This window comes from Oncorhynchus tshawytscha, linkage group LG01 (assembly GCF_018296145.1).
Source record: "Oncorhynchus tshawytscha isolate Ot180627B linkage group LG01, Otsh_v2.0, whole genome shotgun sequence".
Taxonomy (NCBI): Eukaryota; Metazoa; Chordata; class Actinopteri; order Salmoniformes; family Salmonidae; genus Oncorhynchus; species Oncorhynchus tshawytscha.
The window spans coordinates 44,316,886-44,344,226 of NC_056429.1; the positions used below are offsets into that span (position 1 = coordinate 44,316,886).

At 41.2% G+C, this 27,341-nt stretch overlaps 2 protein-coding genes across 2 annotated transcripts; both read left to right on the plus strand.

The window, feature by feature from the left end:
* Positions 1 to 424: 424 nt before the first annotated feature.
* LOC112251069 (retinal rod rhodopsin-sensitive cGMP 3',5'-cyclic phosphodiesterase subunit delta) lies at positions 425 to 7,105 on the plus strand. The gene is made up of 5 exons (XM_024421748.2): positions 425 to 763; positions 4,993 to 5,081; positions 5,933 to 6,058; positions 6,178 to 6,283; positions 6,562 to 7,105. Exons 1-5 carry the CDS (start codon positions 696 to 698, stop codon positions 6,641 to 6,643), a joined length of 471 nt encoding a protein of 156 aa, XP_024277516.1. The 5' UTR covers positions 425 to 695; the 3' UTR covers positions 6,644 to 7,105.
* Positions 7,106 to 8,390: 1,285 nt separating this feature from the next.
* Positions 8,391 to 19,514, plus strand: LOC112251076 (prohibitin-2). The gene is made up of 10 exons (XM_024421757.2): positions 8,391 to 8,616; positions 10,719 to 10,851; positions 10,949 to 11,033; positions 11,165 to 11,244; positions 11,423 to 11,607; positions 16,532 to 16,661; positions 16,831 to 16,934; positions 17,092 to 17,169; positions 17,520 to 17,596; positions 18,600 to 19,514. The coding sequence occupies exons 1-10, from the start codon at positions 8,596 to 8,598 to the stop codon at positions 18,619 to 18,621; spliced, it is 915 nt and encodes a 304-aa protein (XP_024277525.1). The 5' UTR covers positions 8,391 to 8,595; the 3' UTR covers positions 18,622 to 19,514.
* Positions 19,515 to 27,341: the final 7,827 nt, after the last annotated feature.

The window sequence follows — 27,341 nt, forward strand, 5'->3', positions numbered from 1 at the left end:
CAGAGCCAAGCACGAGCTAGCGAAATGCTATTGGCACGTTGTAGAATGTATTTGCATAACTACATTCGCCCCTTCCACTCCTAAACAACGCATTTTTTTACTTTGGCAAAGGGTAAAGTCTACAAAACAGTCCACTCTGTTCTTAACATATTCCAGAAATGGGAACAGAAAACATGATTGAGATAAATGTTTAATCGAATCGAAAATTAGCAGAATTTCGGCCAAAATCCGTCTTCCTCTATCTTCTCCCACTGCCTTGCCACTGGTCTTCCTTTCATAACCATATTTGGTGGTGAGTGGAATTGCCTACAGGATGCTTCAGATTTATACGTACGGTGAAAGATCCGTCTCATTGTTCTATCTGTGAGGTTACTGGTGGAGGAGAGTTGAGGCGTGTCCCCGCAGCCAACTCCCTCCCTAGAAGCCTCATTTCATTTGTTGTTTTGTGTGGTGCTCTGCTACCGCGTAAAGTGTTCGGACGAATTTGCTGTCAATCTCCGACCAAACTCCACGTATGGTAGGTTGATTAAGGGATCAGTAGGAGTTACCAGTGAGATTAAACTGGGATCTACGGCAAATTAATGCGATATCGCCAGAGTCCTCGGACTTCATGCCATTTTTTAGGTGCATTTACGTTAGTTAGGTAGCTAGCTAGCCTATCAGTTAACGCTAACAAGCCACTCAAGAAACTGAAGATGTCCGACTCCGACATAATGTCTTCAACTGAAGACAGAGCCAAGGAGATTTTGAAGGGTTTTAAACTGTATCCTTTTCAATTAATGGTTTGCCTGGTTGCTCAGCTATCTAAGTTAGCTGCCGTAGCTAGCTAGCCAGGTGGTGTTGCTTGCTGGCTCTTGCTGCTTGTCACACGTTAAACTAGTTAGTGCACCTAGCTAACTAATATTGTCAGTCTGACAGTTTGACGTTAGCGGGGTTGCTAGTGTCTTTCTGGGCCATCCTGCTTCTAACGTTAGCTGGTTTGCTGGCAAGTTACCTAGCTAGATAACCGGCCTAGCTAGCTAGACACTGCAGCTGTAACGTTATGTGGTACATAACTTTGGATAAATTGACTAACTTCGCTAGTTAGTCAAATTGGACAAGGAGGTAGTGGAACATGTACACAGGTTAGGTGTTAGCTAAATGGGTGCCGTAGCTAGTTAGCTGGCTGGTTCTGACTTGAATTTAACTTGGGTAGCCGTTTGCTGATGCTCCCTGTATCTGTCCATGCATACAGAACAGTATTGCTAATGGTCTTACTTTGCCTATTACTTGTACAGGAGAATGATTTAATATATTTAAATAGCCTGTACAGTGGCTAAAATCAAAAAATTATTGAAAATAAGTGTCTGACTGGAAGGGTGATCTATACTGAACCTGTTGGACATAACTGGAGCTGTTGGCAGGGCAGAGTGGGAAATCTGACAGTTTACCTCCTGCAATCACCACCTTAGCTCAACATGCATTTTTAATCATACCATATAGTTAAACCATAGTGGAGCTTGTTTGAAGTACCTTCTATGGGTAATTTATTTTCATCTCCTAGCTTGGGTGGAAGCCCTCTGGTTTACATAACACAAGCCACTGGTCCCAAAATAGGCACAGTAATGCGGACTAGAATAATCACACCTGCGTTGCCTCCACCAGCTTAACATGGACTGAAGGCCCATTATTTAAATCTGCTCTGTACTTTACACATTTTTTGGTAGTACTAAGGGTATATTCAGTTGAATAGGTACGAATCCTGACTGTTGTGACAGGCTGTGGATCTGTGTGACCTTCCTTGGGCAGGCTTCATTTTCTAGGCTGGTAATTCTTAAATCCTTGATTTGCAAGGATGGGGATTTGCTGCCTTATAGTCCTCCTCCTAACAGGTCTGGTGACTGAGGTTAGCGTGTTACCTCTGCTTGGAGCCCTGGCTGCACACACTTACTCATTTCAGGACCTTTGTGAAGAAGTTAGGCCTATGCAGTTACGGGTGGCGGGTAGCCTAGTGGTTAGATTGTTGGGCCAGTGATTGAAAGGTTGCTAGTTTGAATCCCCGAGCTGTCAAGGTAAAAATATGTTCTGCCCCTGTACAAGGCAGTTAACCCACTGTTCCTAGGCCATCATTGTAAATAAGAATTTGTTCTTAACTGACTTGCCTGGTTAAATTAAAAAACACATGTTGTGGGTTGTAGAGTGCATTCAAGCTGTTTTGTTTAAGTTGATCCTCCTGAGACCAAGCAATCAATTGTATTCTGAGGAATTGTCAGTCTTTGAACTAAAAACAAAAACTATAGTTTGGTAACCAGCATCAGGTTAATTGTGACTAAGGTCACGAAGGAAATCTGTGGATGCTGCCATTTCTAAGGTTTTTCAGCAAATTAATCTAGAAGTTGTGTATTTATTTGAACTGTGTTGATCAGTGGTGGGCTGATCAAAGTTGTCAATCACTGTGTGCCATATAGTGACTATTTGGTTGAGTTTACAGGAACTCTTCCCTGGCATGACCAGCTTTTTGACCTGTATGTCTTATGCAATAAAGAACATTATAGAAAGTTCAAGAAGTTGCTTCACAGCGGGGAGTATTCAAAGAAAGCACAGGTCCTGCTACAACTCAGCTTCAGCACCAATTTGCTTGTTTGGATACTGATAAGGGTATCATAGTTGCTTTCAGTTAGTACAGGTTCTAAGGCTAGCATAATAGTCACGTTCCTTATAAGTATAACCTGAAAGTGTGCTCAACCAGATTCAAAACTTTGATTCCTGGGAACCGCCTTGCTTCCATAGTACACTAATGTATTTTATAGGATAACATCAGTAGTCCCTTCATTGCCCTACAATAGGTCATTGTATGGAGAAAAAAAAACTGCACATGAACACAAGTAGCTAGGTTATTTAGACATGCATCTGACAAAGTCCATACATGACTCCGTTGCATTCCGTTTCTTGGTATGATGCTACATCGGGCTTCCAGGCCTGTGCAGGAACACGGTGCTTCAACATGGCCTCTGTTATATACCTAAGACAGGCAGAGGCTGGCCTCTGAGGAGAATGCAGTGTGTGCTGCAGCCACCTTCTGCTTCCCCTGAGTGGACATGACTTGCATGTAATCTGTCCCTGGAACAAACTGATCCACAGAACTATGAACACAAGGACTAGCTAACCAAACAGTGGTAGTCTGAGTTGACGCTGGGCTCTGCTATTTGCTACTTTAGAAGTTTTTCACTGAGTTGAATAAACCATGTTAAACCATTTTAGCTACACTGCTTACTTGGTGAGATCTAGCCTATTCATTTTCATTTCTCGTGTCTATTGCATGTGTATTGGTCATGCATTCACGTGTGTTTTGCATCAAGGAGCTACTCTTTAAAAATGGATGGGGCTTTAGGGAGGCTAGCATGCCCATAAGGGCTAATTAAGAAGCCTGTGAGTGTTGTGGGACCAGGGCCTTGCCCCCCCCCCCCCTGCAGGTCTCCCCTGCTTAGCACCAGGCATGTCTGTATGTGTGATCCAGGAGACATGTCACCTTTTCCACCACCGGGGCCTAATTGTAGTTGGCTGCAGAATAAATTTCAACTTGACTACCCTATCCAGGCCTATTATGAATTGTCTAGGCCCTAGTCTGACCTTGGAATGTACTGGAAACATTTGGCTTCATTGTTTTTTTGCAGCCAGTTAATGCGCTTAACAAGGAGGCCACTTTTATAATTCACATTGAAAAAGTAGCAGCAGCAGCTTGTATTACAGTTAATTCATAAACAGTAAGCTGGGTAGACACTGCTTTGTCTCCCAAACAGTCATTGTCCAGCAGGGCTGACAACTGTTCAATTAATTTGTCTAGGTAACGGCCAACAGCCACTTCACACAAAGCAGCCTCGTCATTTAGTTTGAAAGAAGGTGCCTTTCCAGGCCTATGTTTTCTAAGGAAGTTTCTATTAAGATGAGAAAGCTGCATACTGTGGACTCTGATGATCATTCTAGAAGGATGTGGAAGCTGCTTGGAGGGAGGCAACTGAGCTGTTGGTGGGCTCACTGGGCTGCAGTCAGATTTGAAAGGCTTAAGTGGTTCAAAGCGCCACAAGTTTCATCTCACTAAGACGGCCCTGCTCTACAGTAGCTTGCTAGCCAAGCTCAGTGCTGAGGTTGTTTGCGTCATGTTTGCGCAAACACCCCCCCCACCCACCTGCTGTTTTAACATTTGACCATCATTCAGTCAAGGCCCCTATTCGTTTGAAAGAGTTTATCCCATGTGGGGAATGACTTGTGCTTGACACGCTTTTTGCGCCGTGTGTGTTGGGCGGGAAGATGAAAAGCAGCACATATGGTTTTGAGGCGGGGGGTTCAGGTGCTTCTGACATAGTACCCTCTAGTTGACACACAACAGCTATGTCTTCCATTTGGCTTTTTATTCCCAGAGCTGACTTAGAAATTCTTTGTTCTGTCTGTTAGCACTTGCACCAGCTGGAGTACTGTTACCCACTTGCCTTGGCTTGTACCACATGGCCTATTAGAATAGGTTATCTAGTAGTAGCTAAATAATGGGTGGCTTTAAGCCACTAAAATAGGCCACTCCAATAAAAGAACATGGCGTGAGAGCTGGTGTAAATGACTAGGGCCACACACGGCTGCGGCTCTTGAAGATTTTTGGAAGAATGCAAATGGGTATACCTGGCTTCCAATTTTGGCTTTAACACATGCCAGTTCCCCTGTACACCAAAAAATACTGAGTAAACTAAAATTACTAAAACCAGTATGTAGAAAATATAATCTTTGAGAACTAAAAATCACCCTATTGTTTTTCAGTTGGCTGCCACTATCATAGCTTGATGGGTCAGGGTTTCCTGTTACCTTGTGTGCCACCTTGAGAAATACTGCTGTTACTTCATTGATGCACTGAGGGAAATTTGCCACTTGCTATAGACAAAGACAACATATATAGAAGTAACTTGGACAAGGTTACTGCTGTCAAACCTATGACTGTATAGTATTCCTTGACCCCTGGTCTCCCAGAAACTGGATGAACCTGCGTGATGCTGAGACTGGGAAGGTGCTGTGGCAGGGAACAGAGGACCTGTCCCTTCCTGGGGTTGAACATGAAGGTACTGGATCCTCCTGAGGTTACTGTCTGCTTTCCTCCTGGTGTAGAAAATGTATTATTATTATTAGGCCATATCTTCCTACCACTACCAAGATGACCTCTGTATTTGATTTATTTTATTAAACATAAATAAATACTGGGATTGATACATACAATAGGCTTTACAGACATCAAATTGGAAATGTGAACATATTGTAGACAAAATAAATCTTAACTTAATTTTAAAGAAGCAAGGCATTCACAGCAACTGACCACTTCATTAATGACTGTCCATGGCGTCAGTCCTGCTTTGTTGACCACTCCATTCTAACCATCTCAGCAGTCTGCCAGTTTGTCCTCAAGAACTTGAACCCTAACCAATGTCAAAATTGGTCTTGTGTGATACCCCGGTATACGGTATATTTAGAAATGCCAACAAAATGATTTTTCAATACCGTAGGGGGGAAAAAGCAGTTTGTGCTACTCCGCTTATAACTAACTATAAGTTGAGTATAACATAAGATGTCAAATGTGTTAAATCCAGCTCAGGGTTCCAGCTATGCATTTTGTTTGCTGAGTGGCTTGATGTCAAGATCAAGCGTCTTGGTTACAGAATACATTCACCCCCCGTATGATTGTATGAATCTGGATACTGCCCAACCCTAGTCAAAATTATTATTAATTTACCTTTCCACATAGTTATATCAATGTTGTGTATATAAGAGTCTATAGAGAATGCCAGTAGTGAGAAAGTATATTAGAATCTCTTATGTGAGAAAGTACCCTAGGTCTTGGTAAACATCAGGCTGTTGTGTTGAGTGCATCTATTCTCTCCTAATTATTAGTTTGACTGTCCCATTCATTTCCTTGCAGCTCGAGTCCCCAAGAAAATCCTCAAGTGCAAAGCTGTGTCCAGAGAGCTAAATTTCTCTTCGTCAGAAAAACTGGAAAAGTTCCATCTTGAACAGAAGGTTTTCTTCAAAGGCCAATGCTTAGAAGGTACTAGTCTATTTCAATCTATATCAATCTTGTTATTATAAATATACTCAATAAGAATGCAATGTCTGTGCATAGTGAATGCACTCATTACATGTATTTTGTCTATCCTCTACCTGCAGAATGGTTCTTTGAGTTTGGCTTTGTGATTCCCAACTCCACAAACACATGGCAGTCTTTGATAGAGGCAGCGCCAGAGTCTCAGATGATGCCCGCAAATGTTTTAACGTAAGGATAAGCAACAAATAATAAATGTTGGGCTTTTTCGTCATTCTCCTACAGTTGGGTTGTGCAATTGTTTGTCAGTAGTATACAATATGCATGCACTAGTCTACAACTTGAGTAAGTAATTAGGCTACACTGAAATATTCCTTAACCTCACTTTTGTATGCTAAACTTGCAGGAAACTGTCATTTCCTTTATGGGACTGCTTTTTGCCTTATACTTTGCAGCTCATGGTCAGTGTTTGCTGATTTGTAACATTTATTTTTCTCACCCCCTTGCAGTGGGAATGTTGTTATAGAGACCAAGTTCTTTGATGACGACCTTCACGTCAGCACCTCCCGGGTACGACTTTTCTATGTCTGAAGAGGAACACTTATTTTTTCAACCCTTGAAGTGGGGAGGACCAGGCATACACTGCTGATTGTTGTTTTTCAGTGGTCACAGGAGGCCATGTTTGAAGGAGTGCATTTGCAATCTACAGTGACAGCAGCACAAAGAAACCAAAATCCAACCAAGGTCACACTGGCTTCTTGTCAGACAAGACTTTTTGTATGTAAATATCTATATATATGGGCAATGACAATGCTCATGACAGACAACCATGTAAATTATTTTATTTGTACATTTTTTTTCCCTTGTCATTCCAGAAATGTAAGCCTAAGATGTACACTGCTCGTCACCTTGCATTTGTAATTTTTGCTCTGTTGATGTGGTTGCTGATGTTCTCATTGTTTGGATTTTTTTTTTTTTTAGATGTAACTATGTAATATAGACTGTTTACTACATGAATTATGGATTAAAAGATGTCAGAAAGACAAAGCCATAGCTTTTTTTTGTAGTTGACTTAACTATCACCGAATGCATGAACTTCGTCATAAAATATTGTCTCCTGGGAGTACATACTTGCCAAGTGAGGCACAAGGTACCTGTGTGAAAACAGAATTAATCTGTTCATATTTTAACTACAGCCACTCAACACTGATAAACCTGTGGTCTGTTGAAGGTAGTCTCAGCAACACTGCAGATCAATATCTGTAAGAGGACATGGGCCTAACCACAAAGCATTTTTTCCCCTTCCCCACAAGGGCTTAATTGCAGACCAATACTGCCCAGGTGGCTGGTCTCAGACAATCCTGCAGGTGGAGGTCCTGGGCTGGTGTGGTTACATGTGGTCTGCAGTTGTGAAGCCAGTTGGCTGTACTGCCAAATTCTCTAAAATGACTGGTTTAGGACAGAGAGATTAACATTAAATTCTCTGGTGGCCATTCCTGCAGTCGGCATGCCAATTGCACAGTCCCTCAACTTCAAACATCTGTGACATTGTGTTGCGTGACAACTTCACATTTTAGTGGCCTTTGCCCCCAGCACAAGGTGCACCTGTGTCATGATCATGCTGTTTCTTGATATGCCACACCTGTCAGGTAGATGGATTATCTTGCGAAAATAAAAACGCTCACTAACAGGGATGTAAAACAAATTTGTGCACACAAAAGAAATACACTTAGTACATATGGAACATTTCTGGAATATTTCAGCTCATGAAACGTGACCACCAATTTGCGTTTATAATTTTGTTCAGTAATATCGACTTAAATTTGCATGCGCCGAACACAACTGGTAGTAGACCTTACAGTGAAAGGCATACTTACAAGCCCTTAGCCAACAATGCAGTTCAAGAAAAGAAAATATTTACTAAATAGTAACAAAATTAGGCAAAATACGCGGGTACCGAGTCAATGTGCAGGGTACAGGTTAGTGAGGTAATAGTAGGTTGAGGTAAAGTGACTGCATAGATAAACAGTGAGTAGCAGCAGTGTTAAAACGTCATATCACTTGAGTCTACCTTTAACTTTGAATGTACTCCATTGAACACAAGCCAGTTTCATAAAATACCCACAAGAGGGCAGCTATATAAGTTCTAGCTGCATTGAACTCCAAATCCCTGAAAGCCTTTCACCTGAATATGCAAAGACAAAGTTGTCTCTGATGACCATAGAGAGTGGGCTCTTTGTAGCCGTGTCATTATAGCGTCTGTGACGGCATGGGCAGCGCCATTGAGGCTATCTGCATTTTGAAGTAGTCAATGTTCTCATTGGCTGATCCCTCATGACCCGGTTGGACATGACTCTGACAGGGTCACCAGGAGGGATCAGCCAATGGAGTTGGAAGTCCCGTCTAGTTGACTACATTAAAATTGTGTAAGCCTTCACTGGCATTGACAATGCTAAAACGTCCTTTTGGCCACTAGAAGACTCTATCATTCTCTATGGTGATGACACGTTCATTGGTCACGACCTTGGATATCTACTGCAAGCATGGCAAATAAAGAGCCGAACGTGAGTATTTCAAATAGCAACCACACTTACGAAAGACAAAGTCAAGACATACCTTATTATTGTCAAATGAGTTTTGTATTCTACACAAACGTGTGTTATTGCCTTATAACGTTGGACTATGTTTTTAAGAGGAGATCGAGGTAGCTAGCTTAGCTAGCAAGCTAACGACGTTAGCTACGCAGGTCGTTATTCTGACTTGCCTATCCTCACTCAGCAACGCTTAACCATGCCAGCTTTCAAACTATAGCTAGGTCTTTTTTTAGATTTCATATGGAAGTGAAGGTTTGCCAATGGCAATTTAGGTAAACAGCTCCCTAACCAACTAGAAAAAGGCCAGTTCTCATGTTGCAAGCTTGGATGACTGATAATAACTAGTCATTTTTTTTTAGCTAACTAGTTTCTTGATGAATTATGGTTAAATATTGTCGTTTGGAATAATGTGTGTTTTTCAGCCCTGACTTTTCTTTATTTTCTAAATTGTAGAATAATAGTGAAGACATCAACACTTTGAAATAACACATGGAATCATGTAGTAACCAAGATAGTGTTAAACAAATCAAAATATATTTGAGATTGATCAAGGTAGCCACCCTTTACCTTGACGACAGCTTTGCACCCAGTTTCACCTCCGTCAAGACCTTTGGAGAAGCATTCCAGATGAAGCTGGTTGAGAGAATGCCAAGTGTGTGCAAAGCTGTCAAGGCAAAGGGTGGCTACTTTGAAGCATCTCAAATATAAAATATATTTTGATTAAACACTTTTTTTTTGGTAACAACATGATTCTATATGTTATTTCATAGTTTTGATGTCTTCACTATTATTCAAAAATGTATAAAATAGACAAAGAAACGTTGAAGGAGTAGGTGTGTCCAAACTTTTGACTGGTACTGATTATATTAGTACATACACTTTTTAAAGAATGCCATTGCGGCCGCGGTGCAACTTAGAAGTTGACCAAAAACTCACGACCAATACATTCTGACCCGTGACATCGTTTTCAAAGTAGACCAATTTGGCCATGGTAACCCTGTTATCATAAAACATGCAGGTAGCTGAGAAAGCTCAACTCCGCCTCCATATAAGAAAACGGAGTTGCGTGTTCGTCAGCTAACATGCAAATTACTTGCATATCAGTTTATATGGAAAACATTGGTTTAAGTGCTGCTTAAACCTGATTAGTTTACATGCTCATTCATTACTCAAAGACCTGCACAATCCACAGTTTCATAATACTATAAATAGGGATGCACAATATATCGGTGAACATATCGGAATCGGACGATATTCGCTAAAAATGCCAACATCGGTATCGGCCTGATGTCTAGTTTAACACCGACGTTGAAAACTGATGTCAAAGCTACTGTGCATACCTTTTATAACGTAGGTACATGACGTAAAGACGCCACGTAAAATTTTGCGCTACACATGCAACACAGCATTCCTAACCTAGCCCACAATGTATGCTGTGTGGATCGAGCAGTCAACAAGTCGAGCAGTCATTTGAAAGAGTAAGAATTTCAGTGAGACAACAAAAAAGGCGAATTGAGAACAAATTCTTATTTACAGTGACAGCCCAGCATGGTCCGGGCCAATTGTGCGCCACCCTATGGGACTCCCAATCACGCCCAGATGTGAAACAGCCTGGATTCGAACCAGGGACTGTAGTGACGCATCTTGCACTGAGATGCTGAACCTTAGACCGCTGCGTCCATGTGTGTGTGAACTATAACTACTAGAATGCTTAAAAGGCCGCTAAAATGTTAAATATCGGTATTGTTTTGTGGGGGGGGGCAAGAGAAATATTGGATATTGTATCGGCCAAAAATGTCATCAGTGCATCACTAACTATAAATGGTCAAGAATATTCGAGATGGAGACAATGACACTGACAGATCTAGGCCACAGTACCCCTTAAGACCACTAGATGGGATAATGGTGATAAATTAGCTGGACATCACAACAAGCCCTCAAACACTTAATGTGCAGTGTATTACTGACCTGATGATAAATAAACAGTGGTAAAAGAAGCCTTGTAATATTTTGTGAAAACATAAGCTCTGTCCAATAGCAACAACACATATTTTTTTCTCCCGTCTTCCCAGCGGTTCCTGACAAACCTGAGGGACCTGGCCAGTCGTATGTCTGGCGCGGGGGGCAAGGGAGCAGGAATAGGCCTCAAGCTGCTCATTGGGGCTGGAGCTCTGGCCTATGGGGTCAAAGAAGCTACATTCACAGGTAGGCCTAACCTAGCATCTGTTAGTGAAATGGGTAACACTATTATCACGATAATGAGTGCACCCCTCTAACGTTGCGTGGAATGGTTTGTTCCCAGTGGATGGAGGTCAGAGAGCAATCATCTTCAACAGAATTGGGGGCATGCAGATGGACACAGTGCTGGCTGAAGGACTGCACTTCAGGTAGGCCTACACTCTTACTCTGTCCAGGGGTTTATAATGAAGCCAGGGTTGTCATGATCAGTTGGCTCGACGCAATGCAAAGCTAAATTCACATGACCATATTTAACTGAACTGTTTTTGTTGTTCTTCAGGGTACCATGGATCCAGTACCCCATAATCTATGACATCAGAGCCAGGCCCAGGAAGATTGCTTCACTAACTGGAAGCAAAGGTACATGATTGCTGAAATAGGGGGATTAATTTGAATCCAGTATGGATACATGTAGACCAATACATTATGTCTAGCAGATCAGTAAAGATGTGAAGCTTTCAGATCAGTAAAGATGGAAGATGAGGTAAAGGAAGATGCAGCCCACACTTCTTTCTCCCTGTCTTTCTTACCTCTGTAGATCTGCAGATGATTAACATTGGACTGCGTGTGCTGTCCCGTCCTGTGGCCGCCAACCTGCCTGCCATGTACCAGCAGCTGGGGAAGGACTATGACGAGAGAGTACTACCCTCCATCGTCAACGAGGTGCTGAAGAGTGTGGTGGCCAAGTTCAATGCCTCGCAGCTCATCACTCAGAGAGCACAGGTATGGCAGAGTGACTCGCACAGGTAGCCTAAATCTCATCATTCAGAGAGTACCGGTACTGCCACAGTCTCAGGATTATATGGTACAAAGGTTGTGTACTAAACCAGTCTCTGCTTTAAAAGTGACTGTCCCTAAAAAGCAACTTCTCGTTTTGAAAATGGCCTGTGTGGCGTCGATATGAGTCAGATTGTTTTTTTTCTAGTGTCAAAATTGACGACATGGTGTAAGTAGGATAATTTTGGTCATAAATTCAGTCTTGTCCAAAACTGAGATTTGGGAGATAGGAAAACTTGTATGTCATGGATTGAAGGGTACTGTAACAGTATTTCTTGGGTTGTGTTTATTTCAATCCTACCGACAGCTGGCAGCACCCAAGTAATCATCAATGCAGAGCGCATCTGCACATAACCTGATCGTAAATGCCCATGGTCAATTTGGTTTGACATTTGATATCCCTATGGGGTGAGGTTAGGTACCATCAGTGAATTACACAATGTACATGGGACAATATTTTCAAATGTCAATAGCTCTAAATTTCAATGAGTAGGTTTACTAATAATTTGATATTAAACTGATTATGGCAGTAGGCAGATTATGCGATATTCATGTAAACACCTTGCTCTGCTTAACTTCATCGGCGTGAGGTCAAAATCGAAGTAAGCATACGCTGATTAAAACACCTTATTTTCTGAGCAATCTTTTGAATTATTGGGACATGTAAACACCTTTATCTGCGTTCCAGCGGGATGTATTTGATCTGCGCATGTGTTAGCACCAGCCGAGCGAGCCTCCCTCTTTAGCACGAGTGAAGTGAGTTCAGAACAACAATGTGTGCGTCTTTAGGAGTAATTTTCACATACAAACTTTGGATCAGTACTGGCTGTAAGCAAACGAGTGATGGGTGTTTAGAGCAATACAGGCTGTATCTAAGGCTCAGCCAATCGTTTACATAACAGAATGCAGCACGCGACTGAAGAGAGAAGAGACAACCCATTTGCTAGTTTCCAGATCAGCGCGCACTCTGGAAATAGAGCGGGGTAGTGTGGAAAGGCAGTTTGTCAGTTACAGCAGCACGTCCCCTGAACGATAACGAAGAGGTAGGTGAGACGCCTGACCACGGAGACGAGGGCAAGAGGTTGATGAAGTGTACTTCATGAGCTGGAACCAAAAAACCATTGGCATTTGGAAAGTTTGAGATGGTGGAGCAAGTATTGTTAGCATTGTTAATTATCTTGCTTGCTGGATCGAATTCTCCATTAGCTAGCCAGAGAAATGTTGAGCAACATTAGCCAACTTAACTGATCGAATAATTGAGTTTATGGTGTGAAAATTAGATGGCTAATAAAGTCAGATGCGTTAACGTTAGTAACTTAACCAATTCTCTAAAGTATTAACTGGTATACGACTATTTGCCGTTCCTCAAGTTATAAAGCCTTAGTTGCTTATTGGACCCTGGCAATCTGTGTGAAATGTTAGCTAGTTATCTGTGAACTGATGTTTTCCCTCTACAGTATGTGGTTCATTTTCAGAATAAGAGCATTAGGTGAAAATGAGACGTTGCTTGTTAAACAAGTGGATTCATGGATGAAGTGTAGCTGGAGCTGGGCCTGGCTTAAGCTGGATGCTGCTATAGAGGTGAAAGGAACGTTCCCGCTTTCTCACTTTTTCAATACAGTGGATTAAAAGGGGTATGCCAGGCTCTCTGCCTGAAAGAGATCAATTATGCCAGCAAAGGGTATCATACGCTGCTGGCACATTGTAGAACAGATGTCCACAGGCAGAATGTGTAGTCTAAAGATATTGCTTTTGTTGTGTTGAATTTGACAGTAACACTTGTGAGGGGGATTATACTTTGTTTTAAAAAATTTTTTAACTTAGTGAATGTTATTTTTTCACACATGTAGCCTTGTGTTCTTGATCTATGTCTACTATAGTGGCCACTATATTAGAGCAAAAATAGAATTCCTGTTTTATTCTATTTCTACTTAAGATATTTTTCCTCCAAGTGCAATATTTCTATTATAAAGGCTTTCATGGCTAACAGCAATATTAAAGTATTGTTTTTTTTCTCAAGACTTGATTGTCATTTGCAGGCACTCAAGGCAACAAATAACATTGGATTGCTTTCTTTACATTTTTTTTTAGCTGTGAGTTAGGTTCACATTAACCAATTTCATTTGTTTTACACACAGACACTGATCATGTAGATCATATTCTTTGTTTAATTAGTTAACTTCTTTGGGGTAGGGGGCAGTATTTTCACGTCCGGATGAAAAGCGTGCCCAGAGTAAACTGCCTGCTACTCAGGCCCAGATTCTAGGATATGCATATTATATTAGATAACACTCTGAAGTTCCTAAAACTGTTTGACTGATGTCTGTAAGTATAACAGAACTCATATGGCAGGCAAAAACTTGAGAAAAAAATCCAACCAAAAGTGAAGTGGGAAATCTGAGGTTTTTAGGTTTTCAAGTCTTAGGCTATCCAATATACAGTGTCTGTGGGGTCATATTGCACTTCCTAAGGCTTCCACTAGATGTCAACAGTCTTTAGAACCTTGTTTCAGGCTTCGACCCTGAAGTGGGAGAGAATGAGCTGACTGAGTCATGGGTCTGCCAGAAGGCCATGTGCTCAGTCAGGCGCATGCCCGTGAGTTAACTCCGTTCCCTTTCATTTCTAAAGACAAAATAATTCTCCTTATTAAAGATTTATGATAAAAACATCCTAAAGATTGATTATATTCATCGTTTGACATGTTTCTACGAACCGTAATATAACTTTTTTGACTTTGTCTGGACCTAGTGCCTGCGCATTTGGATTACTGTACTAAATGCGCTAACAAAAAGGAGGTATTTGGACATAAATGATGGACTTTATCAAACAAAACTAACATTTATTGTGGAACTGGGATTCCTTGGAGTGCATTCTGATGAAGATCATCAAAGGTAAGTGAATATTTATAATGCTATTTCTGACTTTTGTTGACTCCATAACATGGCGGGTATCTGTATTGCTTGTTTCAGCGCCTCTGGGCGCTGTACTCAGATGAATCCATGGTGTGCTTTTTCTGTAAAGCTTTTTTGAAATCTGACACAGCGGTTGCATTAAGGAGAAGTATATCTTTAATTCCATGCATAACACTTGTATTGTCATCAACATTTATGTTGAGTATTTCTGTAAATTGACGTGGCTCTCTGCACTTTCACCGGATTTTTTGGAGGCAAAACATAACACGTCAATGAAAACAGAGATTTTTGGATATAAATATGAACTTTATCGAACAAAACATACACAATACATGTAACGTGAAGTCCTATGAGTGCCATCTGATGAAGATCATCAAAGGTTAGTGATTAATTAATCTCTATTTCTGCTTTTTGTGACTTTTTGTGAAAAATTGCTTTTTTGTGACTAGGTACTGACCTAACATAATCGCATGGTATGCTTTTGTCATAAAGCCTTTTTGAAATCGGACACTGTGGTGGGATTAACAAGTTTATCTTTAAAATGGTGTATAATACATGTATGTTGAAGGAATTTTAATTGAGATTTCTGTTTGAATTTGGCGCCCTGCACTTTTACTGGATGTTGGTCAGGTGGGCGTCCCACGTACCCTAGAGAGATTAAAACCTGTATTTCCTATAGCAGGGATTTTTTTTTGCATGTTTCAGTGCCATTTTGAGCCCTCTACAGTAGAGGTCGACCGATTTTAATTGGAATGGCCGATTTTAATTGGGCAATTTCGAGTTTCCATAACAATCGGTAATTGCCGTTTTTGGACACCGATCATGGCCGATTACATTGCACTCCACGAGGAGACTGTGTGGCAGGCTGACTACCTGTTATGTGAGTGCAGCAAGGAGCCAAGGTAAGGTGCTAGCTAGCATTTTAAAAAAGCATTGTAAAAAAACAATCTTAACATAATCACTAGTTAACTACACATGGTTGATATTACTAGTTCATCTAGCTTGTCCTGCATTGCATGTAATCGATGCGGTGCCTGTTAATTTATCATTGAGTCATAGCCTACTTCGCCAAACGGGTGATTTAACAAGTGCATTCGTGAAAAGCACTATCGTTGCACCAATGTGTACCTAAACATCAACACCTTTCTTAAAATCAATACAGAAGTATATATTTTTAAACCTGCATATTTAGTTAATATTGCCTGCGAACATGAATTTCTTTTAACTAGGAAAATTGTCACTTCTCTTGAGTTCTGTCCAACGGAGTCAGGGTATATGCAGCAGTTTGGGCCGCCTGACTCGTTGCGAACTGTGAAGACTATTTCTTTCTAACAAAGACAGCCAACTTCGCCAAACGGGGGATGATTTAACAAAAGCGCATTTGCGAAAAAAGCATAATCGTGTATTTTTAAACCTGCATATTTAGTTAAAAGAAATTCATGTTAGCATGCAATGTTAAACTAGGGAAATTGTGTCACTTCTCTTGCGTTCATTGCCACACAGAGTCAGGGTATATGCAACAGTTTGGGCCGCCTGGCTCGTTGCGAACTAATATGCCAGAATTTTACGTAATTATGAAATAACATTGAAGGTTGTGCAATGTAACAGGAATATGTAGACTTATGGATGCCACCCGTTAGATAAAATACGTAACGGTTCCGTATTTCACTGAAAGAATAAACGTTTTATTTTCAAAATGATAGTTTCCGGATTTGACCATATTGATGACCTAAGGCTCGTATTTCTGTGTTATGTTATAATTGAGTAAGGGACACCCACATTATCCCCCAAAACAACTCTTGTTTGGCTTCAGTCATGGACGCTGCATTTCATAATGACCAAGCTGGAAAAACGAGGCCAAATCAGGAAGTTCAGACCCCTTTAAAATGGACTGAAACGTGAACCAACTTTTTTTTTTTTGCCCTTTTCTTGTCTGTAACTGTATGTGTGCTGTGTAGGTGTCATTGTTGATTCGCCGAGAGCTTTTTGAGAGAGCCAAAGACTTCAACATTATCCTGGATGACGTAGCCATCACAGAGCTAAGCTTCAGCAGAGAGTACACAGCTGCCGTAGAGGCCAAACAAGTTGGTATGTATCTGCCACATATTGTGTGCGCATGTGTTGGGGTGTATACGGCTGTCTGTGGATGCATACTTGCCTGTTTTTATATTTTTTTCTGTGTGTGGGTTGGTCAATGCACTAATGTGTGTTAGTAGATTGTGTGTGGAGTTTAAACAAAGCTTGTGTGTCTTCGCAGCCCAGCAGGAGGCACAGAGAGCCCAGTTCTACGTGGAGAAAGCCAAACAAGACCAGAGACATAAGATTATCCAGGCGGAGGGAGAGGCAGAGGCTGCCAAGATGGTAAAACATTAACCTGACCATAACCTTTGGACGACCTGTCCCCTCGTCTTCACATGACCTTGCACGAACTCAAACACCAGGCTGATTTATTCTAGTCAACAATTGTTTTTTATTTACTTTAGCATGTTATATGATTCTGGCTCTGTGTTTGTTGTAGTTGGGACAAGCAGTGACTAAGAATCCTGGATACCTGAAGCTTCGACGAATTAGAGCTGCCCAGGCCATTGCTAAGACGGTGAGTTCTTTATAAAGGAACTGGATAACAGTGACTGTCATGATAATTGTACAGAAATACTTTATTAATTATGTATTGAGGGGAAAGTTACTCATCCCCAGAGACTCTGTTATTGTCCTAATCAGACATTGTTTCAGTAAGAATGGGGTCAGTCATTTTAGCAGCCTGTGTTTGTTGTGGCTGTTTGGTTCTCATTGCAATGGTAACCCACAGTGCAGTTAGCTGGTTATATCAGTATCATTAGGGCTGAAGGATGGCTATTTCCCTTATGCTACGAGCTGCTACAAGACTAGTTCTGTGACGCTTTGTTTTCAACTGTGTGTTTTGTGTCTCTGTGTATTGTCTTTCAGGTGGCAACGTCCCAGAACAAAGTGTACCTTTCCGCAGACAACCTGGTCCTTAACCTTCAGGATGACTCTTTTAACAAGTATGTTTCTCTTAGCTTCACTTTCTCATATCATCATGCCCTAGTCTGGCTCTGTCCTCTCTTGCATGGCTCAACACCGCCCAGATGGTTTGTTTCAGTTGCCTCAAGCAAGGTTAGAAATGTTGAATGTTCACATCCATAGTTTTGAACACTGTAGTGCAGTACAGGTGCTGGGAGAAATCAATGGCATTATTGACAAAGTGCAGGAATGCATTGTCACTTTTCCCATGGAAAAGTAGGAATTCCACCAAAATCCCTAAAGATGCCCTAAAGTTTTTTTTGAAGCAGCTCCATACTGGCATTAATGGTAGCTTGAAGAGAACATGATTTTTTAGCAAAACCATGTCTAATGACTGCTTTCTCACATTGCCTCCAGTGTGCATGCTATGTCATTTTCACAGCATAGGCCTATGGCCACCAGGGGTGTTCATTAAGCACCAAATGGAAGACCATAAACAGAGCCACTATCTATAAGTAAATGCTACTTGTTCTTAAAACATTTTTAAACATTTTGTTACGTGTGCTCTAATAAACACGACCCTGGTTTTTGCTCTGCATCTCACTGCTTTTGCCTGGTCACTGGAGTGGATATGACTCGTCAGACTGTATCACACTGAAATAGTTCCTGGCTTATCTTAATGCTGCCAAGGATCTTCAATGTCCATATGTAACTGTTCACAGAAACTGAGACAGGACCTGGTGCTAAACAACCTGTCATTCATTCCTCATACATGTTATATTATACAGTTGAGAATAAGACAGAAAAAAAACCTGGGAGTACCATATGTTCAGCAAAGCAACCAATCCACCCCGTGCATATTGATGCACTTTTGACTGAAATCAGTTTTGTCAGCGCCTTGGAAAAACCATTCAAAATCGTACTTATTTTTTCCTCTGACGCTATCAACTCTCGTTGTCATCCCTGTACTTTTTAGAGCACTTTGAATATTTTATTTTTTACAGTATCATTAACACCTACAACCTCCTTTTGCTTGTGTTTCAGTCTATCACTGGGAAAGAAGTAGGCTCTAGCATTCCACCTGTCTGAGGCTCCATCCACAGCTAAGACCAGTTTCTCTCGGGTCTGTCCAACTGCCTAAATCTCTGATTGTATAACCAAGTGGCTTACCAACTCACTGGAAAAGACTCTAAAGCATCTGATTGCTCTGTAAAGTTGTCCTATGGGGCTTGTACTGTATGCATGACATGGCTAGGGCCAGGCGGAACCTGCAGCGATATAATATCTTCATGGTCAACTCCAGAAACGATCTGAAATCAATGTTTGTGGATTCAAACCAAATAGCACTAGCCTATAAGACATAATCAGCTGCTTTGTTATTAATAAGTTGTGCAGATGATGCTGTAATGATATAGATAAGGAACTCTACTTGTTATGTCTGGCCCTAGATGTGTACATGTGTTTTGAGGACAGCAGGACTCTTGGGAATCAAATGCATCAGTTTGATTGGACAAATGCTGTACTGGAATGGTGTATTCAAAAAATAAATACTTTTTGAAGATGTGCTTGTAAAATGAAGGTGAAATGATGACTTAGTCTTATTTTTTTTAATGCAACTGTACTGTTTATGGCTTACTAGTTTGAAGTGGAAACGAAGGCAGCAGATTGAGACATGACTGAAAATAAAGGGATAGCACAAATGTCTTGATTTTATTTCATAATGCCTTTTCACATGACCTAATGTGTGGGTGCATGCAGGTACATTTGTTGTTGAAAAACACATTAGGCCTATGTAAGGAAAGTACTCTTACAAAATGTCTAGTTTTTTTCTCTCCAGTTTCTGAGAAATGAAATGTTCCTGTGACTTAATCAGACTTCTTAGATAACAGTACAGCCTGTTATTGTACTAGGGATCTTAAGCTATACATTTACAATGACATTAAAGTCTACATGACTGCTCATCTGGATTGAATGTGTTACTGCCATATGCTTCCCTGGTGACCTATGAGATGGGAATCGAACAGAGTGCATTCGGAAAGTATTCAGACCTCTTCCCTTTCTCCACATTTTCTTACGTTACAGCCTTATTCTAAAATGGATTCAATTTGTTTTCCCCCTCAATCTATACACAATACCCCATAATGACAAAGTGAAAACAGGTTTAAAAAAACAAATGCCGTATATAAGTATTCAGACCCTTTGCCATGAGACTAGAAATTTTAATTGCTGTAGGGATGTTTTTCAGCAGCAGGGATTGGGAGACTAGTCAGGATCGAGGGAAAGAAGAACGGAGCAAAGTATAGAGATCCTTGATGAAAACCTGCTCCAGAGCGCTCACGGCCTCAGACTGGGGCAAAGGTTCACCTTCCAACAGGATAACAACCCTAAGCACACAGCCAAGACAACGCAGGAGTGGCTTCGGGACAAGTATCAATGTCCTTGAGTGGCCCGGACTTGAACCCGATCGAACGTCTCTGGAGAGACCTGAAAAAAGTTGTGCAGCAACGCTCCCCATCCAACCTGACCGAGCTTGAGAGGATCTTCAGAGAAGAATGGGAGGGAACTCCTCATAGGTGTGCCAACCTTGTCATACCCAAGAAGACTGAAGGCTGTAATAGCTGCCAAAGGTGCGTCAACAAAGTACTGAGTAAAGGGTCTGAATACTTATGTAAATATGATATTTCTGTTTTTTATCTATATATTTGCAAAAATGTATAAAACCTGTTTTTGCTTTGTCATTATGGAGTATTGTGTGTTGATTGATGAGGAGGGGGAAATTATTTAATCCATTCTAGAATCAAGTTCTGACATAACAAAATGTGTCAAAAGTCCAGGGGTCTGAATACTTTCCGAATGCACTGTACATGTAGAATATTTTTCTTTCACTTAAACATTTTCTTTCTGAATCTGGACCCCACTGCCCCCCTTCTATGGGCTGCATAGCATCAGCCTCTAGCATCTGGTTGTGCTTATGTGCCCCCACAGGGAGAGAACTCCTCTATATTTATTTTGTTGGACTACAAGTCCTCCTGAAGCTTTTATGTTCCAGTAATAAGATTAGTGGTGTGAGGTGCTTAAGTAAAAATACTTTGAAGTACTACTTAAGTGTTTTGGTTATCTGTACTTTACTATTTATATTTTTGACAACTTTTACTTCACTACATTCCTAAAGAAAGTTATGTACTTTTTACTCCATGCATTTTCCCTGACACCCAAAAGTACTCGTTACATTTTGAATGCTTATCAGGACAGGAAAATGGTCCAATTCACACATTTATCAAGAGAACATCCCTGGTCATCCCTACTGCATCTGATCTGGCAGACTCACCAAACACAAATGCTTTGTTTTTAAATGATGTCTGAGTGTTGGTGTGCTCTTTTGGTTTGCTTAATATACGGAATTTTAAATTATTTGTACTTTTGATACTTAAGTATATTTTAGCAACTACATTTACTTTAGATACTTAAGTATATTTAAAACCAAATACTTGTAGACTTTTACTCAAGTAGCATTTTACTCGGTGACTTTCACTTTTACTTCAGTCATTTTCTATAAAGGTGCCTTTACTTTTACTCAAGTATGATAATTTAGTATTTTTCCACCACTGAAGAAGTTGCCCTTAGGCACAGAACTATACTGACAAATATTATATAATTGCGACATGTAAAGTTTTGATCCCATGTTTCATGAGCTGAAATAAACATCCCAGAAATATTTCATATGCGCAAAAAGCTTATTTCTCACAAATTTGTTTACATCACTATTACTGAGCATCTCTTTTGCCAAAATAATCCATCCACCTGCCAGGTGTGGCATAGCAAGAAACTGATTAAAAAGCATGGTCATTACACAGGTGCACCTTGTCCTGGGGACAGTAAAAGCCCACTAAAAATTTGCAATTTTGTCACAGATGTCTCAAGTTTTGAGGGAGTGTGCAATTGGCATGCTGACCTGCAGGATTATCCACCAGAGCTGTTGCCAGAGAATGTAATGTTAATTTCTTTACCATAATCCGCATCCAATGTAGTTTTAGCCAGTCTAGGACTTCCACATCCGGCTTCTTCACCTGTGGGATCGTCTGAGACCCGCCTCCCAGACATCTGATGAAACTGAGGAGTATTTCTGTCTGTAATAAAGTCCTTTTGTGGGGAAAAACTCATTCTGATTGGCTGGGACTGGGACTAATCAAGGAAATAATGTTAAATCCATAGATTAGGGCGTAATGAATTTATTTAAATGGACTGATTTCCCTATATGAACATGTAATTGTTGCATGTTGCGTTTATATTTTTGTTCAGTATAGGTTCATTTTAACCCGGCCTCCCCTAATCACAAGGGGAAAATGCAGAACTGACTTTATATCTCTCTGCACATTTGCGTGCGTGCGGTGTTACTCTTTTATGATATTTAACTTTTCGGTGCAACCTTTCTACTCCCTCAGTGAGACAGAATCATGTACAACTCTCCCATTGGTTCCTTTGTATTTGCATTCTTTGAAGGCCACCAATGAGCTCCTGGTATTGTTTGGAGGGGTGTCTGCTTTAGCTCAACATGCTAAGACTAACTGAACACTGTAGAAAGGGGGTGTCAAACTTATGGCTCACGAGGGGACCCACGGATGGTTTGAGTAAGAAATTCAAATGGTCATGATTTTTTGGGGAGGGGGAACGAACTTAATATACTTTAAAATTACTAAAACCAAATAGAAACTTTGTTGAAATAATAATGGACCTACATTCATGCTGACTGTGTCCAGCTCGCTAATAATCACTGAAATTAAAGCTAGAAAATCAGGGACCATCAAAAATTCCAAAAACGATTGATAGAGGAATATAATACATTTTCAGTGCGGCCCTCCAGACCGCGTTGAAGACCGCATGCAGCCCCTGGGGCAAAGTTAGTTTGACTCAATTGCCATAGAGCAGGTATTCCCATGGGTACGCACAATGCCGTCGGGGGTACAAAATGTGATTCACATTTTCAAACATTACATTTATAGATATATATATATATATATATATTGTAAACTTTTAAAAACTTTTAATTTATTTTTACCCCCCAAATATTAGTAGTTACTATCTTGTCTCATCGCTACAACTCCCGTACGGGCTCGGGAGAGACGAAGGTCAAAAGTCATGCGTCCTCCGAAACACAACCCAACCAAGCTACACTGCTTCTTAACACAGTGCTCATCCAACCTGGAAGCCAGCCGCACCACTGTGTCGGAGGAAACACCGTGCACCTGGCAACCTTGGTTAGCGCGCACTGCGCCCGGCCCGCCACAGGAGTCGCTGGTGCGCGATAAGACAAGGACATCCCTACCGGCCAAACCCTCCCTAACCCAGACGACGCTAGGCCAATTGTGCGTCGACCCACGGACCTCCCTTTCGCGGCCGGCATCGACAGAGCCTGGGCGCAAACCCAGAGTCTCTGGTGGTACAGCTAGCGCTGTGATGCAGTGCCTTGGACCACTGCGCCACCTGGGAGGCCCTACATTTATATTTTCTAACGGAAAACTGGCAATTTTTTTTTTAACCATCTAGTGTTCAGCGAAATAACAACACAATGTCAAATACAGGGAGCCTTGTCAAATAATTAACATCCAAATAAATGAACCGTTACTCATTCGTGGGAAACCTTCACTCTTGCGCAGACATTTAGAAACAAAACATGACAATTTGAAAAACAAGACAGGAGTTTTTTGAGCGAGAATAAAGACAACTTTTGCGTAGTAAGACATGTATAAAAGCAATTACTGCTTCGCAAACAAGCCAGTGAATTATATGCGTTGCAGCTGGATGAGTCAATAGACGTGGTGGGCCTGGCACAGCTCCTGGTATATGTCCGTTGCGTTTATATGGGGTCAATTAAGGAATCCTCTTCTGCAAACCATTGGAAACCAGGACAACATGAGGGGATATTTTTTAAGTACTGGACAACTTTGTGCATAAAATGGACTTTGGTGGTCAAGATGTGTTGGTATCTGTACTGATGGTGCAAAAGCCATGACAGGGAGACATAGTGGAGTGGTAACGTGCGTGCAAGCAGTTACTCCCATCACCACTTGGGTACACTGCAGCATCCACCGAGAGGCTATTGCTGCCAAGGGAATGCCTGACAGCTTGAAATACATTTTGGAAAATTGTTAACTATGTTAAGGCATGGCCCTTGAACTCTCTTGTATTTTCTGCATTATGCAATGATATGGGCAGTGGCCATGTAACCCTTTTACAACATACAGAGGTGCGCTGGTTACCAAGGGGCAAATTATTGACACATTTCTTTTTAATGAGAGACGAGCTTGCTGCTAAGGCAGCAGCTACTCATCCTGCCTTAGGCAGTTGCGCATTTTAAAAACATTAAAATATATTCATAATAGATTTCACAACATATTACGTGTGTGCCCTTAGGCCTCTACTCTACTACCACTTATCTATAACACAAAATCCATGTGTACATTTGTGTATAGTGCATGTGTTTTTATGCATGTGTCTATGTTTGTGTTGCTTCACAGTCCCGCTGTTCCTTAAGGTGTATTTTCATCTGTTTTTTTAAATCTAATTTTACTACTGGCATGAGGTACTTGATGTGGAATAGAGTTCCATGTAGTCATGCCTCCATGTAGTACTGTGCGCCTCCCATAGTGTGTTCTGTACTTGGGAACTGTGAAGAGACCTTTGGTGGCATGTCTTGTGGGGTATGCATGGGTGTCCTAGCTGTGTGCCAGTAGTTCAAACAGACAGCTTGGTGCATTCAACATGTCAATACCTCTCACAAATACAAGTAGTGATGAAGTTTATCTCTCCTCCACTTTGAGCCAGACGAGATTGACATGCATATCAGTAATTCTAGCTCTATGTGTACATCCAAGTCCCTCTTTGTGGCACCTGACCACACAACTCGACAAAACTAGGGCCTGTAGGACCTGACTTGTTGAGAGTGCTGTTAAGAATGCAGAGCAGCGCTTTATTATAGACAGACTTCTCCCCATCCTAGATACTGTTGTATCAATTTGTTTTGATCAAAACTGTTTACAATCCAGGGTTACTCCAAGCAGTTTAGTCTCCTCAACTTGTTCAATTTCCACATTATTCATTACAAGATGTTTAGGGTTTAGTGAATGATTTGTCCAAAATACAATGCTTTTAGTTTTAGAAATATTTAGGACTAAATTATTCCTTGCCACCCACTCTGAAACTAACTGCAGCTCTTTGTTAACTGTTGCTGTCATTTCAGTCGCTGTGGTAGCTGACGTGTATAGTGTTGAGTCATCCGCTTTACTCAAAGCCAGTGGCATGATTTTAGTAAAGATTGAAAACAGTAAGGGGCCTAGACAACTGCCCTGGGGAATTCCTGATTCTATCTGTATTTTGTTGGAGAGCTTCCATTAAAGAACACCCTCTATGTTCTGTTAGACAGGCAACTCTTTATCCACAAAATAGCAGGGGGTGTAAAAGCCATAACACATACACTACCGGTCAAAACTACTCATTCAAGGGTTTTTCTTTATTTTTACTATTTTCTACATTGTAGAATAATAGTGAAGACATCACAACTATGAAATAACACATGGAATCAAGTAGTAACCAAACAAGTGTTAAACAAATCAAAATATATTTTATATTTGAGATTCTTCAAAGTAGCCACCCTTTGCCTTGATGACAGCTTTGCACACACTTGGCATTCTCTCAACCAGCTTCACTTGGAATGCTTTTCCAACAGTCTTGAAGGAATTCCCGCATATACTGAGCACTTGTTGGCTGCTTTTCCTTCATTTTGCGGTCCGACTCATCCCAAACCATCTCAATTTGGTTGAAGTCGGGGATTGTGGGCACACATGCGGTGATCATCCGTTCACCGACACCGCATCTCACAAAGACACGGCGGTTGGAACCAAAAATCTCAAATTTGGACTCCAGACCAAAGGACAAATTTCCACCGGTCTAATGTCCATTGCTTGTGTTTCTTGGCCCAAGCAAGTCCCTTCCTCTTATTGATGTCCTTTAATAGTGGTTTCTTTGTAGCAATTCAACCATGAAGGCCTGATTCACACAATCTCCTCTGAACAGTTGATGTTGAGATGTGTCTGTTACTTTACTCTGTGAAGCATTTATTTGGTATGCAATTTCTGAGGCTGGTAATGCTAATGAACTCATCCTCTGCAGCAGAGGTAACTCTGGGTCTTCCATTCCTGTGGTGGTCCTGTCTTCCATTCCTGTGGTGGTCCTCATGAGAGCCAGTTTCATCATTGAAACTGCTTTAGACCTGGTTGGTTAACTCCCAGCATTGTGGCATTGTTGCCCCTTTGTTCATTGTTGTTAAACTAGCTAACGTTAGCTGGCTGGCTCGTTAGCTAACGTTACGTGTGTGATCTTAAACATTGTTTACCTAGCTTGGTTCATTGTTTAGCTAGCTAGCTATATGTCTTAAGCCTAAGTGTACTGTTAGCTAGCTAGATAATGTTAGCTGGCTGGCTCCCAAGCGGACGTTATTATTCGTTTCCCATAGCTGTTTGCTTTTCTAGTTAGAGCCTAATGTTAGGCATTATTGGCACTTTGTTCATTGTTGGCCCTTTGTTCATTGTTGTTTAACTAGCTAACGTTAGCTGGCTGGCTTGTTAGCTAACGTTACTTGACGTGTGTACAACACCCGTTGAATATGGCCGCTGTCAGTAAATGTCTACAAAAAAAACGTAATGAAATTCTTGTCAGCAGATCTGGTTAGGCTGTTTTTCATGTTATCCAAAGGTAACCAAATCATCAGCCAGAGTGTCAAGTGTGCGCTCCGAGAGTGAAACAAGATGTGTGGGGCTAAAGCTTAAGAGGGTGTGAACGATGCTGAATGGGTGTAGACAAAGAAGAGCTCTTCACTAGATACGAAAACATTCAAAGGCGATTTTCTCAAAAGTGAGTTTTCAAATTGATCAACTTTCAAAGCAGAATTACTTTCCCATTGTTTCTCAAATGCAGTGTATGATATACAATTTTGTAGCTCTGAGTCTCTAATTTTATCCAATGTAAAAAACACATTTTCACATTTTGCAGACCGAATCCAGGTGGTGAGTCACAATTATCTTTCTTTCACAGTGTAGTTTCTTCTTCTTTTTATTCACATACTTTCTCAATTTGCTTTATGTTTGCCAACCGGTTGTACAGCCAGACCTATTTGCCATCTCTTTTTTAACCATTTTTACAGTCATATTCTTAATTGGTTTATGCTTATTAGTAACTGGGATAGGCAATTTCATAATTGTGTCAAGTGCACGGAGCACACTTCCTGGTAATCCGTCTGGCCCAACAGCAGCCTTGTGTATGTTGGCCTGTTTAAAGGTCTTACTCACGTCGGCTACGGAGGTCGTGATCACACAGTCGTCCGAAACAGCTGATGCTCTCATGCATGCCTCAGTGTTGCTTGCCTCAAAGCGAGCATAGAAGGGATTTAACTCGTCTGGTAGGCTCGTGTCACTGGGCAGCTCGCGGCTGTGCTTCCCTTTGTAGTCTGTAATAGTTTGCAAGCCCTGCCACATAAGACGAGCGTCGGAGCCGGTGTAGTATGATTCAATCTTAGCACTGTATTGACGCTTTGCCTGTTTGATGGTTCATCGCAGGGCATAGCAGCATTTCTTGTAAGCTTCTGGGTTAGAGTCCCGCACCTTGAAAGTGGCAGCTCTACCCTTTAGCTCAGTGCGAAAGTTGCCTGTAATCCATGGCTTCTGGTTGGGGTATGTACGTACAGTCACTGTGGGGACAACGTCCTCGATGCACTTATTGATAAAGCCAGTGAAT

Bases quoted from the DNA above. Each gene is read 5' to 3' on its own strand.
- LOC112251076 (XM_024421757.2), top strand. From the start codon at position 8,596: ATGGCAAATAAAGAGCCGAAC. The intron at 10,852-10,948 runs GTAGGCCTAACC...GTTTGTTCCCAG, and splicing joins CAAAGAAGCTACATTCACAG to TGGATGGAGGTCAGAGAGCA. The intron at 11,034-11,164 runs GTAGGCCTACAC...GTTGTTCTTCAG, and splicing joins GCTGAAGGACTGCACTTCAG to GGTACCATGGATCCAGTACC.
- LOC112251069 (XM_024421748.2), top strand. From the start codon at position 696: ATGTCCGACTCCGACATAATGTCTTCAACTGAAGACAGAGCCAAGGAG. The intron at 764-4,992 runs GTATCCTTTTCA...CTGGTCTCCCAG, and splicing joins ATTTTGAAGGGTTTTAAACT to AAACTGGATGAACCTGCGTG. The intron at 6,284-6,561 runs GTAAGGATAAGC...ACCCCCTTGCAG, and splicing joins ATGCCCGCAAATGTTTTAAC to TGGGAATGTTGTTATAGAGA.